Below are 17,516 nucleotides of genomic sequence, written 5' to 3'. Positions count from 1 at the left end.
ATGGCCGCGATGACTTAAGGCATTAACAATACTGTTGCAGTTCAGAAACTATTATATCATAACAAAAACATAAAACATTTAAATAAACAGATGCTAAATATTAAAAGTATTTGTCGATACATCCCTACAAACGTGTTTTGCTCGTCAAAGTTGGTCGTATGAAATTTCGCGTCCATTCAGATGACGTAAATCAGATTGGACGAAAACATTTTTTTACATTTAAATGTACTAGAATGCAGTTTAGCCAAGAGAAATGCTGCAAAACGAAGATAATTATAAACGTATACAGTTGCTATTCGAATGTAGATTTCTTAGTGCTTGCGAAAGTAAATTACATATCCCAGCATGCATTTCACCCATTGCCATGGCAGCAGGAAGCCAGCTAGGCGATTAGCAATAGCAATGGCCAACAGGATTCAACTATTCCCCGGCGGGACGCAGCCTACTCCTTCCATAAACCCTTTTGTCGTCAACGAAGCCGACCATGGAGTCGGGGAGACGCGACCCGGAAGCAGACAAAGCCCCGCCGGGAACCAGGCGAGGGAGCTCCAGGTGACCGGGACGGCGGAGGTTAGCTACCCGGCCGACAGAGCGTCGGTGCGGCTCAGCGTGGGGAACAGCAAAGCGACCGTCAATGAGGTCACCAGCAGCGTGTCACGACGGCTGGAATACATTTTGCAAGCTGTCAGGTGCGATTAAAAAATGTTTAAAAAACACCACACACGCACACACCAACTTCATCTTCTTGTATGCAAATTTTGCGTCGCTTAGGTGCTAACGTTAACGTTAATTGAAGTATGGATCAAATCCAGCAAAAGTGCTGATAACATCATTAAAATAACACTTGCAACAAATCTTATTAATCTTACTTGTGTGAAGGTAGATGCACTTGTTCGAGGACTGTACTAAAGTAAACGTAAAAAAAAAGGTAATGTACTTAAAAGTCCAAATTGATGTTGATTCAATAATGAAAAAAAAAATGCACACCTCATATGCGCCACCTCTTGCCCAAAGTCAGCTGGGATAGGCTCCAGTTTCCAAGCAACTCTTCCATATAGAAAATGGAAGAGTAGAATCTACTGAGTTTTGTGTACGTGGCGTAACATTTAATGTTTTTTGATGACAGACAACATGGAGTCAGAGAAGACGACATCACTGTGAGGAAATTTCTCCACCGGAATGAAGAAATGTATCATATGAATACAGAGGTAGAGTACCATTATGTTACAGATCATGGTTATTATAATGGTTGTTCGTTTTGGTTAACTTGTTTAGCTACATGAAAGTGGCGACGCCGTCATGCTGTTTATTAGCCCGTCTATGGCAATTTGCATTTGTGCAGTCGTACCCAATGGTGTGTCTGATTTATCTTTATTTATATCTAGGTGACTGTCACCTTCTCTGACTTTGACAAAATGGAGCAGGCGTGCAGCGTTCTGCTGGAGAAACTGGACAGGAGCGTCTCAGTGGGGCAGCCTCGATTTTTCCACAGCGCAGAATGCCTCAATCGCGTCAGGTAAATGCCTTTTTTTCCTCTTTTTTTGCATTCTTTTTATTCATGGATTTTTATCTCCAATGGTTGGAGACCAGAGGTGGCAAAAGCAATCACGTTGTGTATTTACAGCAAATATAAAGTCTACACACACATTTTTTTCCGCATAGTTTGCTTATTTTATTTTAGGCTAGCACAAGACAAGTGGTCGCTGTGTCTTTTTGTCATTTTTTATGTCATCTTCCACATAGTAGTAAGTACAGATATGTGTTCAAATGTCGAAAAGTAAAAAGTCATCCAAAGAATGAATACTCAAGTACAGATATGTAAAATCTACACACATCCCATTTTGATACTGTGTGCACGTGTGTAGGCAGAGTGCGTGTGTTTCGGCGGTGGAGAACGCCCAGCAGAAGGCCAGCAGAGTCAGCCAGCTACTGGGGCAAAGCCTGGGTGCGCCCACCCTCGTGCGAGAGGAAGAGACGCGGGAGTGGAGGAGCCACGATGAGGACGAAGAGGAGGATGGGGGTGGAGGAAGGCGGGGCCAAGAGGCTGCCCCCATCCAGCCCGGCCCTCTTCCCCCCATACCCAGCATCACCGCCTCCTCGCGGGTGTCCGTCTACTTCCGGATGCGTGATGAAAATCGAAAGAAATACTAAACCAAAAATTTGACCTCTTAAAGGTAAGACGCAAATGGGAACATTTTCACTTTTTCAAAGCCAGTACAATAAAGCACAAATAAATCGCAGTTCTAAATCAGACTTGTATCGTATTGGGGCGATACCGTTCTTTAGGTATCAGTTTCACGCGGTGGCTGATGATACGCGACTTAAGGCAAAAAATATCAGATAATATCTGGTATCTAATACTGGTATCGGTCTGAAAAAAAAAGGTACCAAACTACCCCCCAGTGGCCAAAGTGGGCAAACCAGAAGCAGCACAATAAATCAAATTGCCGCATTAAATCATGATGCAAACTGTTTAATTCTATTTATGTGGTTACAATATTTTTTTCTAGTGCACTTTTCCTTATTAAAAATATATTGCAAAAATCTTTTTTTTTTCTACGAGGATTTTTTGGGTAGCCCGAAACAGATGATTTGAGTGTTCTCCAGCGTATAACGTCGACAGCGAGTGACTCCGAAAAACGTCCCCTTACGATAAACAGGGGTTGACTGTCTTGTCATTTATTTGAAGTCATACATTCATAATTATACATTCAAAGCCGCGCATGTACAGCACTGTGCAAAAGTCAAGCAACATCATTTTGAGATGACGCTATTATATGCAGCGTCTATGGGTAAAGCTGCCATTAAAAGTGAATATCGCGTCGCCATAATTGACGGCTTGTATGTGTCACAATACAGTGGAAGCGCCAAAGTTAAAATGACCGTGAAGTGATACAGTTTGGAACTGAAAACTAAAAAAAAAAAAAACTACCTCAATTCTACATGATTTGCATGATTTGCACCCACTGCGAGGGATTTTTTAATTTATTTTTTATTTTTGAGAGAGCAGCCTAAAATGGACACTTAACCCTCCTGAATGTTGTGGATCAAATTGACACTTTTGAAAAAAAAAAAAAAAAAATAGAAATACATTTTTAAAAATGAAGTGAGTGTTGTCATCACGATTTGTTAAAATGTTACTCCAAAAAATGACTTATGATGGCACCCTGGAACAGATTAATTCTATTTTCTGACTTCCTGTTTCCAGCCCCCTCCACATTTACTGTTATGACGAGAAGGCTTCTGTTTGGTAATGGCGGCTAAGACTTGCACACAAAACAGTCACACGATGCATTCAAATGAGCTGCTGCGCTCGGCGGAATCATCATGATCAAACATCGTCGTCGTCATCTCGCGAGCCAGTACGTTCAGGCACTGTCCATGTCGTCCTCCGGGAAAATCTCTTTCAGCCACGTTTGAGGCACAAATCGGTCACCTTCAAAATGAGTGAAGTAATGGTCCAAGCTGGGAATGTTCGGCTGCGAACACATTACAATTAATGCAACGCAAACTCCGTGTGTGTGTGTGTTTGTGTGATGACATTTGCGCTCCTACTTTTTTTCCAGTGATGCGCTTGAGTTGATTCTGAGGCAAGTAGGCCACCAGTACATGGTTAGGTCCTGGCCCACTGAACAGAACTTTGTAATGAGGAGTCTTCTCTGCTGCACCACCCTGAATGTTATCCAAACATACATCGTCATATAGGCAACATATATCGTCATATAGGCAGCATATATCGTCATATAGGTTTCAAATTGTTCAAATTTTGACAGATTAAAAAAAAGAAAAAGATACAGTGATAATCCTCTCACTGTACTTTTTCGCTACTTTGGCTGTGCTTTAAAACTCATTTTTTTTTTCTTCAGAGTCACGCCATCTGACCTTCCTTTTGCTGTACATCATTTCCACCCACTCGGCGGGAGCCCTCAGCCCGTCGTCCCAGCTCACCACCACGCCGATCCGGTGGCCCTTGCGCTCCATCACGACCTCGCCCACCCGCAGGAAGACGTAAGGCGGCCGCGGACTGCGCACTTCCTTAGATGCTGCAGGGGACAAAAACACAAAACGCATTTCATCAAAGGTGGCACTGCATTAATCAAGGCACGACTTTACGGACGCAAACCTCCAAAAAATCCCTGGTCATTGTCGATCATCATGGTTTCCACGGTGACCGAATTGACATCCTCGTCCGTGTTCACGCCGAGCACCGACCTGCGTGAAAAGACAACGAGCACGTTCAATGTTTTCACGAGGTGAGAAATGTGGGCTGTTCCTCAGCGTACTCACAGGATTTTGGAAAGCTGCCGCTTGGTCCACTCGCTCCACTCAGAAAAACTCAGATAAGAACTGCTCCAATCTTTCCACATTCGAATCAACCTTGAACGCAACAACATACAAAATTAGTTGTAAATATGTTCATTATTACCTCAGACAAGGAAAAAAAAAAAGGTACATCACCCATATAAAAATTTGTCCTGCGCTTACGAGAGCAAAAAGTAGAAGTAAAAAAAAAAAGCTTAAGAAGTAAAAGACAAAAATTAATTGCGATTTGCTTTTTTTTAAATTTTTCGCAATTTTCATTCCATTTTTCTAAATAAAGGTTCTCACACAAAATAAAATAAGAAGAAATAGCTTGCTAATCTAATGCTTGAACTGTGGAGCACAAGGCAGAAAAATACTGTTGCCTCGACTGAAAGGTGAGGGAAACTGGTACAGGCAGCTCATGAAAATGAGACAATAGTCATCAGGAAGTTATTTCGCCACACTGGTCGTGTGAGTGTGTGTGTGTCTCTCTCATTCTGCGTCCAAAACTACACGACTGAGGTGAATTTAAAGCATACAACTCATATAAATACGAACATATTAAAAGTTACAACCACTCAATTTTTCTGGAGTACTTCACTCAAGTACCTTTCATATCAGAAAATTACGTTTAATGGAAAAGGTAGTATAGCAAATGCCAAATATTTTTTTTGAAATCCCTGATTTATATGAACAAAATGATGTGCGCATGAATGTATGTTTTTGTTGCGTACTTTGCTGACGCGTGGAGGCGCTGTTCTGCAGTGTTGCCGCTCCATCTGTGGATAAGATACTGAGCCGGGAAAGCCGACAGCAGGAGAACCAGTTGCACAGCCGCAGACAACGTCAGTTGAGGCATCACCTGCTGGGCGAAAAATCAACTTCTCCTCTTAAATACTCCCACTATCGCGTTGTAATGACAGACAGCACCCAAACGCAAAATAACAGCACATAGTTTGAAGAAGTGCAGACGATAAATTACAGCATTATTTTTTTTTCATACGTGGCTTTAGCCGGAACATAAAATGAGCAAATAAACTCAGTCGATAGATTATAAATGTATTTGGCTCACTGGGTCAATGTCATGACGTCATTAGTGAAAGAATCAATCGCTAAAATTGGCTATTTATCATTTCAGAATAAGAGCATAAGACAGGAAATGCTTCGTTGATATGGATTATTTCTATGTGTACTTATTTCATTATTGTTGTCATTATTTATCCTGTTTGGGTTCACTTAGAGATCTTTATTTGATTCATAATTCTGTCATTGACAAACAAAAATGCTTTCGTTTCTGTAAAGTTGGGAATCTAATGTCAACATTTGATTTGTATTTTTTTTTAAATTATTTTTCATTTTGAATATATATATATATATATATATATATATATATATATATATATATATATATATATTTATTTATTTTTTTAAATTTAGCTAATTTCAACCGTGGCCGTAGAGCGCAAGAGTTTGCGCACCTCTTTGTTGACCTGGACTTCCCACCACCGGTCAAAACCACTGTCAAGAAAGCTGGTGAATTTTGGTGCTCACCTCGATTTGACTTTCAATCGCCTTTTTTCTTTTGCTTTCTTTCTGCAGTTGACACGACTTCTCTACGACTATGGCCACCTGTCTGTTGACGTGCCTAGAGTGGGGCGGGAACGTAAAACCAAAATACGTCTCAAGTTTCAGCCAATCGTGGCGGCCTACGGAGCTAACACGTGACCTCCTGTCAGACGGAGAGACACGTCAGTAGGAAGGCAAACCGGCAAAACGAAATATAGAAAATAGTAAATAATGACTAGCTCCGGAAGTGTACGTCAACAACACCGCCATATTGGAGGTGTTTGATCGTGTCCGTAAACGATTGTAATTCTGCGGACTGAACGTCATGAAGCGACACAAGCGCTATAAAGCACAAAGTAATCCTGCCGCATTCGTCATTTCTTCCATTCACACGCGCACACAGATTTTTACTGACAGGTGTAACACGGTGTTTTTTAAAAAATATATTTTGTAAACGTTTAATATAAATAATAAAATAAACACTGTTATTCATTTGACAAAAAAAATAAATCTCCTGTTTTTGTACCAGTTAAAAAAACACTAATTCAAACTAAAACATTGAATGGAACAACTTTATTTTTCTTAAAATGATGCAAAAACAGTTACATACCTCTCATAGACACTCGGGACATATTTGCTAGGAAATCGTGGCCTTTTGTTTTTACCCCCCTCTAAAAAAAATTAAAGAGCAAGTAAATTGTTGAAATTGCTTTATTGACTCCATAAACTATGAGGAGGCCTCAGTGGTGGGGTTGTTGCAGGGGGCCGGACTGGAGGGGCAGGAGGTCTCAGGGCTCCCGGGGGTGCGCAGGGTGGATCTTCGCTTGCCGTTGCGTACAGTGAGCTCGTCTCTGGACTTGAACGTCAGGGGCACAAAGCCATCGGAGTCGGCCACCAGGACGATCCACAGGGGGCCTGCAAGAATGTAAGCAAAACCACCGGGCAGGATCTTGTTAGATAGCGCGTTGTGGTTTAGGCCTGTTACATGCCAATAAAGTAAGCCGCTTCTGTTTAAAAGCTTCTAATCTGTCCTCGGCCGCTAATCACATCCAATTATAGCTCAAATACATCATGTGTTTTCATGCTTTGACCAGGGATGTGCACATTTTGAAAATAGAGACAGATGGGTCAGCTTTGTTGATTGAAAATAGGTAAAATTACATTTACTTCTAAAACAGTAAAAATTCACTTTTAAAAGAATCATTATTCATAAATAAATTATACAAATTAAACTACTTACAGTATTTAATAAAACAAAAGATTATTTGATGTTGATGCAAAATTGCTTATTTCAGCACAAAATACAATTTTAAATTGTGTTTTTTAAATGCAATTAATTATTTAATACAATGAATAAAATGTGTTAAATGTACTGTACATTCATATATAATTAACCATATCTTTAATGCATGAGTTTAACGAAAAATGTATTATGTTTATTTTAATAAAATAATTCTGTCATATTTTTTTTTGTAATGCAAATACAATCAGCCAATAGTATTAAATTACTTATTTCTTTATAATTAATTTTGTAGTAAATAATTCAATAATTAATGGATGGACGTACCGTGCAGCATCTCCACGACGGTGAGGTTGAAAAGTTCCTGGAGGACGCGTAGACACAGCTTGCCGTCGCACAGCAGCATCGGTCGCCGTTCGTCGATGAACACGTTCTCTGATAACTGCTTCTGCGGGACCCAAAACGTACGCAAAATGTTAAACGCCGGTTCCGATCCTGATACACACCACGTCTACCAGAATACAGTCAACCTCAGTTATATCGCAGTTGACTAGCAGTACAATAATCAATGTTCCTCTTTGTGTGTCTTTAAGGGGCGTGGCCTTGTGAGAGACAAGAGCACCCTCACACCGTAGCTGCTGTTGGCCACAGCACACACCCAGACACTCACACGCAGACTTTTGGTATCTAGCTAATATTTTTTATATCATTTATACTTGCAATTGTGTGATTGTTAGTGAGTTCAAATATGTTTACAATGTATTCAAAGCTCGATTTTAAGGATTCAGTGTAATTCCTGAAAAAAGATGAATATTGGGTAGGACATTTTTAGCGCATGAGCAGAATACTTCAGATTATTTTTCGCGGCTCCAAACATCACTGTCCCATAGAGACAAAAATAAACAAGGGAATGCAAAAGTATGAAGAAAAAACAAGGAAGTGTGTAAAATCAGACAAGAGATTTTTAGCACGAGGAAAAAAAAAAAAAAAGTACGGTTTCCATCTCAACTGTTTTCTTACGTGATCGTACCTGGCATGTGACGTTGAGGTAAGGGGGCTCGATGGCGGCAGGGTAAGAGCTCGGAACCTTTTTGCCGTTCTGGGCGCACTCACGGATCTCACCCAGGCACTGTTGCACGTCTGCGAAGCGAGCGAACAGCCGCTCCATGTTGAAGACCAGATGCTCCAGAGCTCGTTCTCTGGAAGATCCGCCCGCCGGGCCCACCATCGGCTCCGGTACCACCTCCGGTCGAGGCGATCCAGCCCGGCTGGAGTCCCTGCTGGTCTGGCAGGCTACCGCCAGGCTGGCCATGCGGCCGATGTCTAAGTTCTCAACGGCGGCAGAGGGGTTTTTTTCCGAGGAGGCGGAAAAGTCCGCAGAGGTTGCCAATGGGCTGGGCTCGGGGCTCCTCACCTCCTCAATCAGCCTGCGTCTGCTCCCGGGTGAGCAGGGGTGGACTCCCGCCCCAGGCAGAAGCAAGTCGTTTATCCCCAGCCGCTCCCTGTCCTCCTTGGGCAGGTGCTCCGAGTGCCTCCTAATCCGCGACAAATTAGAAGTAGGCTCTGCGTTGAGAAGGGAGGGGGCACCCTCTGCATCAAATTCTTTGGCCACCAAGCGTAGGATGTACTTTTCTGTGTTGGACGACGGGAGGAAGGCGGGGTCCATGGACTTTTGCCGGCCTACCATCATCAGCAGCATCTTTTCGCTGAGGAAACACACACCTTTAGGCCTGTCAGTGGCCTGCAGCGAGATCTGCTGGATGTTGGGCATGGCCGACGCCGTGATACGGTACACCAGCACCATGTTGCAAGTGTTGGACGCCACGGCCACGGTGGAGGCGCGCGGGTCGAACGCCATCAAATCCGGCACCAGGATCCCGGGGATGCTGACTTTGCGGGTGGTGACCACCTTGCGCTCGTAAGTGATTAGCATCAGGTGTGAGGAGTCCTGGCCAGATCCTGTTACTGCGTCCTTGCGCTGCAGGTGGATAAGCGGGCTTGGGTCTGAGCGCCGGTGTCTGGCCAGGAGGTGAGTGAGGTCCAGGGGGCCCGAGGTGGGCGTGTGGGACCTCTCAGCAAGGTCAAACGATAGCCGTCTGGAATCCTGAGAGAGGTCGTTTTCCAGCGTTTGGAGTCGCGGGGGGTCCACCTCGAAAGCCATGCCGGCGTTCAACCCGCACAGCTTCTCCAAAGGCAGCTCTGTCGCCACGGCAACCTGAGAGTCTCCCGTTGCCTCTGTGGCACAGATGTAGCCCCCCACGTCGAAAATGGGGCAGAAGGAGCAGGCCACCAGGTTTTTGTGAATGTCGTTCCAGATGTAGGAGTGGAGCGTGGTGCCGATAGCCACCACCAACCGGGTTCCGTCTTTAGTCCAACTTGCGCAGTGGATCAGCCCGCTACCTTTAATATCCGCCTTGGTCCTCCTGTTGTCCACCCGTGCCGAGAATAGCACAGAGGCGTCCCGCTTGGTGAGGAGGACCAGAATGTCCAGTTTGGGATGCCAAACGCAGCCCTGTGCGAGCAACGGGAATGGCTCGCTCATCTCGCAAGTCTGCGTGCACAACAGCTTGTTATGTTCCAGCGCGCTCAGTTGCAACTGCCAAACGCTAACGTGCTTCTTGTGCTGCACGGCCAACAGGGCGGGAGAGTCGGGGCAGCATAGCGGGCCCCAGAAGAGTCCCAGGACGTGCTCAAACTGCCCGATGACGTTTGTGTCACCGAATTTGGCCTCACCACGCTGGAAGTAGAGTGTCGTTAGGCACACCTGCTTGCCGTCGGTCCACGCCACGCCGTGAACGGGGTGGATGGCCTGGTGCAGCGTGTTGATGCCGCTCCGCAGCAGCTTGGCCTTACCCAGGTCCATCTCGGTGAGAAAGCGGTAAAACAATCTGAGCGGCTGGGAAGTCCTCGCCTTGCAGATTAGAACCGGCAAACGTTCTCTCCTGGGTTTCCTTCCAAGTAGGCGCCTTAATCTGCTCTCCTGAGCCGAGGGTGCGGTGACGAGCACTAATAGCCGATTAAAGCGCAACGACCTCGACACGACACTCTCTGGACCTTTCAGGACCCGAGGCCGCTGACGTCGCTCACTTAATCATACCTTGGGATGAGACATTTTGTCGTTCTCAGGGCCCAAACGGAGTTGCTAAGGGAGACAAGTAGGATTGAAAGGGGGTTGAAATATGTCCTTTAAATTTGCATGTCAAGTCATGTTTTTTTTTCTTCTTAATTCATTGCTTATATAGAGGTATCAGGTTGTAATGACCGAAGTGGTTACTATAAAAGATGTTACAGTATATTTTAGTGATACCTATGCCTGTTCGCTAAAGGTTTGTGTTTCTAAACAAGAGTTGATTAAAATAAAACACATTTTCATCACAAGTGCAAGTCAAGTATCGGCGTGTAATGAAATGTTAGTACGTAATTGTATTATGTCTGAAAAAAAGTGGTGAGAATGCAATCACATTGTGCTCTAACTTAAGCAAGCGTAGACTTAAACAGCCTAGAAAAAAAAACCACACGAAATATTGGAAACAACGCGTATTTTGTCGAGGAAAGCTTTGGAAAGCACTTACGGTGAATATTGTCATGCCTAACTTTACATTTTGCCGGCTCAACCACGCCGCGACGTCAATGTTTACTAATTTTGACCCGGAAGTACTCCTGGTGGAGCGTCCAGACAGATGCATCATGGGAAACGTAGTCGAATTTAAAGGAATAACTCCTTTTGTACATTTTTAATAATGTCCTCATAATGATTGCATAAATTAAATTAGAAACTACCTATTTTCCCCAAATGTATTAATAGCCTGTCTGACATTAGATTATTAATGTTTCAACAATGTTTCTGAGAAATTTGGAAATTTCATTTTCTATTTTCAGTCATTTATGGATAAAAACACGTACTAAACTTTCTGTACTAATGACATTTTCCTTGGTTTTATACATGGTGAATGGGATAACCATTTTAGTATACACATGCCAAATTTGACCTGGAACACTCAGTGTACACAAACCTTGTTCCAGGTGTAAACGATAATTACAACATATTAAATATTTTTGAAATTTTTATATTTTGGGTCACTTGGCAAAGTCTAGTTTCGTCCGTGTTTTAACACGGAAGTGATTTACGACCACCACCAATACAGATGTATCATGGGAAACGTAGTTAAATCGTAACTCATGCTCATTTCGAACGTATTTCCTCGTTTATAAATTGTGTTTGCACATTGATTTTAACTGAAAGCACCTAGAGGGACCTGATGTACATGCATCGGCTGACATTTTATCTCAAACAACAACCATAAATTCACAACAATCAACCACCACTGTGTACAGTAAGTACTCCACATCGCCGCAGTGTGGCGCCGCCATCTTGTGACGTCCCACCCGCTAGTTGAAGTCCAAAAATCCGCTCCCTCGCTTCTCTCATATCTCGGTTGGGAGGCTCTCGGCGGCGGTCGGGTGACGACTGCATGCTGTCCTTCCGCGGACACCGAGCTGTAACGGTAGCGGCCATACGGGGAAACGATCGTCTGGAGAGGACTTATGTTCCACGGCTAAAAGTCGACGACATATCGCAGAAACATGGGCGTGGAGGTCGAGACAATATCTCCCGGTGATGGTGAGTTGCTGCTTCGAAGGGGCTTGGTGCCCCTCTCCCTCCCCGGCCACGATATTATTCTATCTTCAATATTTGAGTTTATTTGTGTTTGTATTCGTTTTGGCTTTGTTCAAACTCTCAAGTCATCTTTCCCCATCAAAATGAACAGAAATGCCATTAATTGCCCCCCCCCCCTCAAAAAGAAATAAACACATAATTGTGCGTTCGTGAGCTGGGGGCTAATTTTTCCCTCCTGGTCGACACATTAGTTAAAAAATAATGTAATCGTTCAAATCAAATTTGATCACGATACTTGCCGAACTGCTGCTTGTTGTGGAGTCTCAAGGTTTTGTTCGTATCTTGAAAAATCAGTTGGGTCACTTACTTTATTGCTAAGAATAAAATCTTTCTACATTAAGTAAAGGACGCTTCATTTCCTTAAATTAAAATATAAAATAAAATAAATAGATTGTACTTGTAAGAAGTATTAAAATCTGTATTAAAGCATTGTGCAAATGTTGAACCGTGATGTAGCGGGTGAACTGTAATATGAACTCATCTGTATTTGTGTCCCACAGGAAGCACATTTCCAAAGAAGGGTCAGACGTGTGTGGTTCATTACATAGGTGAGTGAGTCATACCTTTTATGAAGGCTCTTGTATTGTCCCATTCGCTTTTATGTTGCCCTGCACGGTCTTATGTCGCTCTAGAACTGTCACATGTTGTCCCATGTGGTCTTTTGTTATCCCATGTGTTCACTTATTGTCCTATGTGTGGTCTTATTTTTTTCATCATTTTTCATGATAGGGGTACTTGCAAAAACTGGTCTAATGTTGTCCTCAACTGACCTCCCAGCATGTCACTGCTTCTTGCGCGAGGTCTTTTTTTGTTTTTGTTCAGACAGGCCAATATTTTTGAGCTGCACTCCTGCGACATGGAGGGGGGGGGGCACATTTGGGTTAGCGCGTGCCCTGGGCGCTTGTTCGGCGCTGACAAGTAGGTCAGACAGAAAGTAAACAAAACAAAAAGCAATGCTCGTTTGCTATCAACCCAGTCTGCGGATCAGCAGGTTTATGATGGGGCTATAAAAACAAAACAAAAAAAAAAACAGCCACGCCACTGCGCCACAGGCTTTGTCATAAACAAGTGGCTGCGTTGAGATGCACTCTGAACTATTATGTAACTCGAGCAAGAACAGTCAACTTCTGTTTATCGGTGGGATAACTTTCAGACTCATCCGTGATGGCTGGAGATACATTTGAAGGCATTCTCGATAAATGTTGGTCCGTAAAAATAACGAACTGCGATATAGTGAGGGAAACACTGTATTATCTAATGTTCCCAAAAAAAAAAGGCGTAACGCCCCCATTTGTCGTCGCTGCTTTCCTCCCAAACAAGGTCTCGAAGAAGGCAGTTTCACCGAGGAATGTCATTTTGGTTGGCGTGTCTATCATGAGTTGACTCACCCAAAAAGTTTTTGTTTGAAGCAGTTAATGATTTGATTTTGTCAGATGACGACCAAATTGCACCAAATACAGACTACTAAGCGGATAGGCGATGCAAAATTACCGTCATTTTTGGTTTTATTGCATGCTGGTGGGCAGCAGTTTGACGACCTGCATTAAAAATATGAAACGAATAAATTGGAAAATTCAGCCCTCTAAGGGAGTTTTCCTGAGCAACATGAAATTTGGGAGACATTTCTGTCATGAAAAGACCCGCAAAAAATTCTCAAGAAGCCCTGTGTGAAAGGACACAGGAAATCTGCAGTTTTGGTTTAAAATGAACAAATTTAGCGAACCGCCTATACTGGACAGATGGGCATTGCCAAATAGTGAGAAATATCTTGTCATTGTTGCGTGTGGGTGGAGCACTGTGGTGAAATTTGGCGGCGATATGTGGAACAAAGCCTGGCCCACTTTTTTTTTTTTGTTTTATAAGAGCCGAGATCAAACGAAGATATCGATGCGGAGGAAGTCTGGTGATAGCGGTTAGACAGATTTGGCGCCTGCTGGATAAGTAGAAGTAAAGATGAAGAGGCTTTTTGTAACATTGAGTATTTAGTTTTTTTGCTTACTTTCACTGGACGCAAACGTCCCCGTTCCGATCTCCTCACTTCATCCCAACGCGAATGGGAACGCTCAACGCGGCCGTTTATGATCCTCACTTTGGGATTCAAACCACGCAGACACGCACACATGCACAGACGCTCGCTTACATGCCGTGCAGCTGACCCTCCCGTGACTCGGAGGGCGAGGCAGAGATCACGAGGTTGACATTTTTGAGAAAAGCCGCTCACGCTCGCACATGGAGCTTTGAGTTCAAGTGTGGAAACGAATCGGTCGTTATTATTCGTATGATTCACTCGCTGAAAACAACATTTAAGTACGTCTCCGGATTCAATGGGTGGAAAATGTCTGGGTTGGTGAGATGCAGAATTTTCCAAATTGAAAATATTCCGTGGGGATAATGGGAATTTAGTGCAAGTAAAATCGACACATTTTGTTTTATCTTACGCAGGCCTCTGCAAAATACATAACTGTATGAAATCTGCTTGAAAAATATGTTCGCTGCGCCACCTCATTTGGTTTCACAATAGGTCTTTTGGGCTTTACTTGGCCCACACCCCGCAGTTTTCCCACCCTTGTTGTATGAAGTCCTCCCAGTCACCTAAAGCTACATTCGTACAGACTGCAGTGCGGGCTCAGACATAAAGCCTGACATGCAGCTTTTCTTATCCACCCTTTTTAATGCAGGAGGGAGCGGCGGGGAGGGGAGGGGCGGGGGTGTCAGACTGGCAGCTCCTCTAGACTGTGTGTGTGGTGTGTGTGTGTGTGTGGGGGGGGGGGGGGGGGGATATGGCAGACAGGATATGGCAGAGTAAAAATAACCCCGCCTCTGTTAGCGCTTAAGCTCTTTTCTTTTCTTTTTTGTGCCGAGGCAGCCGAAGAGCTTGGCGTTTTCTCTTGAGAGTTGTAAACTGGCGGCGTCAGGATCCGGAAGGGATGAGAGCTGCCACCCAACCCTTGCGCCCATCGCCGATTGCCGCAGCGAATGCGTCAAAAATCATGATACTATAAAATAATTCGTTGGCAATAATAATGCCGAGTATTTTTCATTTACAGGCTCCCACAACCAAAATATGAGCACATCTGTTTTAACGAATGTTACAAACCACCCTCAGGTTTTGTCTTAGTGTGTTTGGCTTGGAAACACCATTGATTGTTGAGCAAAGCCTACGTATTGTTGTTGCGGTCTTTTTAGACTTAGAGCAGGGGTGGGCAAACTTTTTGATTGGCGGGCCACAATGGGTTCTAAAATTTGACAGAGGGGCCGGACCAGGAGCAGATAGATGGAGTGTTTTGGTAACCTCACTTCATCTGAGAAAAAAAAAAAAATTACATTTTTTAAATAATTTTTTTTATTTATTTAATTTTCGATGAAAATGAACAAAATCATTAAAACAATAATACACAGTATTTAGAAAATAAAACATGAACAAGGTTTATTCATTTAATTTTTTTTCAAGTTTAGCGGGCCAGATTAAAACGTTTAACGGGCCACATGTGGCCCCCGGTCCGTAGTTTGCCCACGCCTGATTTAGCGGGATTTGGTTGATTTTTAGCATAGTAATTTTTTTCTTCTTTCATTTAGATTAGGTAAAATTTCGGAAGGAATTTTGTATTTATATGTTACATTTTTTTTATGCTGTCACTGATGCACGTTTTTTTCCCCCTCCAATTTATTGACCATGGCATAATCACTTTATGTCAATACCACTGGGCCACGAGGACGCGCCATAGCAGGTGCTGGCCACCCGTTGCTTGGACTTGGTGACTTCCATGTTTGGAACCGATCCTGGCCCAGCCTTGTGTGATTCTTAGATATGCCCAGAGTCTCTAAATTTAGACGGCCAGTGAAAGCGGAGAGGCGACGCAGTTATGCCGTTAAAGTGTGACGTTCACGCAACATCTTTGGACCCCCAACTTGCTGAGTGAACGCAGGGTGACATAAATTAAAGCGTCGTGACCGGAAGAGTATCGCAGTGCAGTGCCAAATCATTTGAACCCACATCAAGAATTTACAGTCGGCGAACTCGGCTACTATGAGATCGACCTTAGGGCCGGTTTACGGCGGGTTGCAGCAGTAAATCATGATGCCCCAAACCCGACCTCCCTTTACGGGGGCGACACTGCTTATCAAAACTCTTGTCACAAAAAATCATTCATGAGGTATTCAGTCAATAATAATAAAGCTCTGATTCTGACATTTTTATCCATCTAGGGTTTTTTTTTTTCTTCTTCTTTTCTCCCTCGACACGCTGTCAAGCGACGGCCTACTTGTTAACTTTAAAAATAATCCAATAAACCAGGCCACCCACTTCCTTTGTGCATTTGGGAGAATTGAAACCGACACGGGATCCTGATAAAGCGCCCCCTCCTCCCACCCACCCACTCGCTGTCACGCTTCAGATTTTCCAACAAAATCCTGAAAAAAAGGCCTCGTTTGCAAATCTCATCCTAAAGTGATGATTTGATCTTTTTGACAGGTATGCTGCAGAACGGCAAAAAGTTCGACTCATCCCGAGACAGAAACAAGCCCTTCAAGTTCAAGATAGGACGCAACGAGGTGATCAAAGGCTGGGAAGAAGGCGTGGCTCAGGTCTGGATAAACACGACATTCCTTGTAAACGCTCCTTTCACCTGCACAACTAGACGTAAGCGTAGATTGGTTTTGTCACTCTTAGCTTGTACAACAGCTCCCTCTGCTGGACAGTAGGCAGAAGGCAGGTTTTAGCGAAGAACCGTCGAAGTTTAGATATTTACATGTACAGCAGATATTTTCGTGACTGTTTAAAACAAAAAGATGAAAGGAAAGAATTAATTAAATTATTGGACTGTCAGTCCGTCCATTAAAATGGTACACGAACAGAAACACAAGCCACGTTAAACCAGATTTAAGTCTGTTAGTTCTGTGTTGTGATAAAAGTTGTCTGTGTATTTTGCTAAGAGTTACATGTTGCCCTTCAGATGAGCCTGGGTCAGAGGGTGAAGCTCACCTGCACGCCGGACGTCGCCTACGGCCTCACGGGGCACCCCGGCGTCATCCCTCCCAATGCCACGCTTGTTTTCGACGTGGAGCTCCTCAAACTGGAGTGAAAACGTTTGTACAGGGACCCGGTCGATGCGCTGACTCCCCTCCCACCGCCATCCCTCTGTCGTTCCATTTACTATTTAAATGCATCTAAAGTCATACTACACTGCAATCAAAACACTCACTGCCTTACAGTATTAGCAACAGAGCATAAGCACATTACTAAAGTCCCTCTATCTCGACTGGGTATTTTCTATGTAAACATGCTGACCTGACTCCATTGCCACTTTAATCAGGGTTTGTCCTACCTACTGAATGCTCCCGAAAATGTTGCCATGTTAACTATGTATTTGTAACTGCCCCTACAATAAAAAGCATTTACTGCACGTGTGTTTTCTCTAGTCGACCCGGTCTGATGGCGTACAGAACCGTTGCTGCTTACCATTTTGTTGACCAACTCTGGAATAAAAATGGCATGTTAACTACTAATGTGTCCTGTGTTCAATATTTGCTTGAGAAGAATATTGAGTAAAATAGTCAATCATACTTTCCATTTCAAACAACACACTTTTATAAATAACCTTTACAGCGACACTATGGGCAACCCACGAACCCTAAAAGGTCCAAAATTGCATATAAAATTTGCCAACATTTCACCCATTTGTCTTACTATACCGCACCAATATGGCCGTCGGAGACGCTACTGACTACTTA

At 43.6% G+C, this 17,516-nt stretch overlaps 4 protein-coding genes across 6 annotated transcripts; 2 read left to right on the top strand and 2 right to left on the bottom strand.

Annotated features, from left to right (window-relative positions):
- The first annotated feature begins 376 nt into the window (after positions 1–376).
- On the top strand, positions 377–4,048 carry irak1bp1 (interleukin-1 receptor-associated kinase 1 binding protein 1). Its single transcript, XM_088286007.1, has 5 exons — positions 377–689; positions 1,127–1,208; positions 1,386–1,516; positions 1,866–2,174; positions 3,869–4,048. Exons 1-4 carry the CDS (start codon positions 403–405, stop codon positions 2,149–2,151), a joined length of 786 nt encoding a protein of 261 aa, XP_088142133.1. The 5' UTR covers positions 377–402; the 3' UTR covers positions 2,152–2,174; positions 3,869–4,048.
- Positions 3,253–5,978, bottom strand: LOC148316672 (uncharacterized). 3 transcript variants are annotated; one of them, XM_088286009.1, is made up of 7 exons: positions 5,854–5,978; positions 5,037–5,164; positions 4,288–4,377; positions 4,124–4,212; positions 3,883–4,043; positions 3,556–3,672; positions 3,253–3,479 (listed from the first exon to the last, which is right to left on the bottom strand). In XM_088286009.1, the coding sequence occupies exons 2-7, from the start codon at positions 5,159–5,161 to the stop codon at positions 3,369–3,371; spliced, it is 693 nt and encodes a 230-aa protein (XP_088142135.1). In that variant the 5' UTR covers positions 5,162–5,164; positions 5,854–5,978; the 3' UTR covers positions 3,253–3,368. The 3 variants fall into 3 exon arrangements, with proteins under 3 accessions (XP_088142135.1, XP_088142137.1, XP_088142136.1); XM_088286011.1 differs by having other exon boundaries at positions 3,949–4,043; XM_088286010.1 differs by having other exon boundaries at positions 5,037–5,167; positions 5,854–5,945.
- Positions 5,979–6,426: 448 nt separating this feature from the next.
- wdcp (WD repeat and coiled coil containing) lies at positions 6,427–10,797 on the bottom strand. Its single transcript, XM_088286006.1, has 4 exons — positions 10,681–10,797; positions 8,139–10,250; positions 7,436–7,556; positions 6,427–6,783 (listed from the first exon to the last, which is right to left on the bottom strand). The coding sequence occupies exons 2-4, from the start codon at positions 9,969–9,971 to the stop codon at positions 6,596–6,598; spliced, it is 2,142 nt and encodes a 713-aa protein (XP_088142132.1). The 5' UTR covers positions 9,972–10,250; positions 10,681–10,797; the 3' UTR covers positions 6,427–6,595.
- A 666-nt stretch (positions 10,798–11,463) lies between these two features.
- Positions 11,464–17,287, top strand: fkbp1b (FKBP prolyl isomerase 1B). The gene is made up of 4 exons (XM_088286012.1): positions 11,464–11,729; positions 12,287–12,334; positions 16,258–16,370; positions 16,739–17,287. Exons 1-4 carry the CDS (start codon positions 11,693–11,695, stop codon positions 16,865–16,867), a joined length of 327 nt encoding a protein of 108 aa, XP_088142138.1. The 5' UTR covers positions 11,464–11,692; the 3' UTR covers positions 16,868–17,287.
- The last annotated feature ends 229 nt before the right edge of the window (positions 17,288–17,516 follow it).

This window comes from Idiotropiscis lumnitzeri, chromosome 21 (genome assembly GCF_059441095.1).
Source record: "Idiotropiscis lumnitzeri isolate Australia: NSW breed Sydney's pygmy pipehorse chromosome 21, RoL_Ilum_1.0, whole genome shotgun sequence".
NCBI lineage: Eukaryota > Metazoa > Chordata > Actinopteri > Syngnathiformes > Syngnathidae > Idiotropiscis > Idiotropiscis lumnitzeri.
The sequence above is the reverse complement of the archived record's forward strand: the minus strand, read 5'-3'. Positions and strand labels throughout refer to the sequence as shown.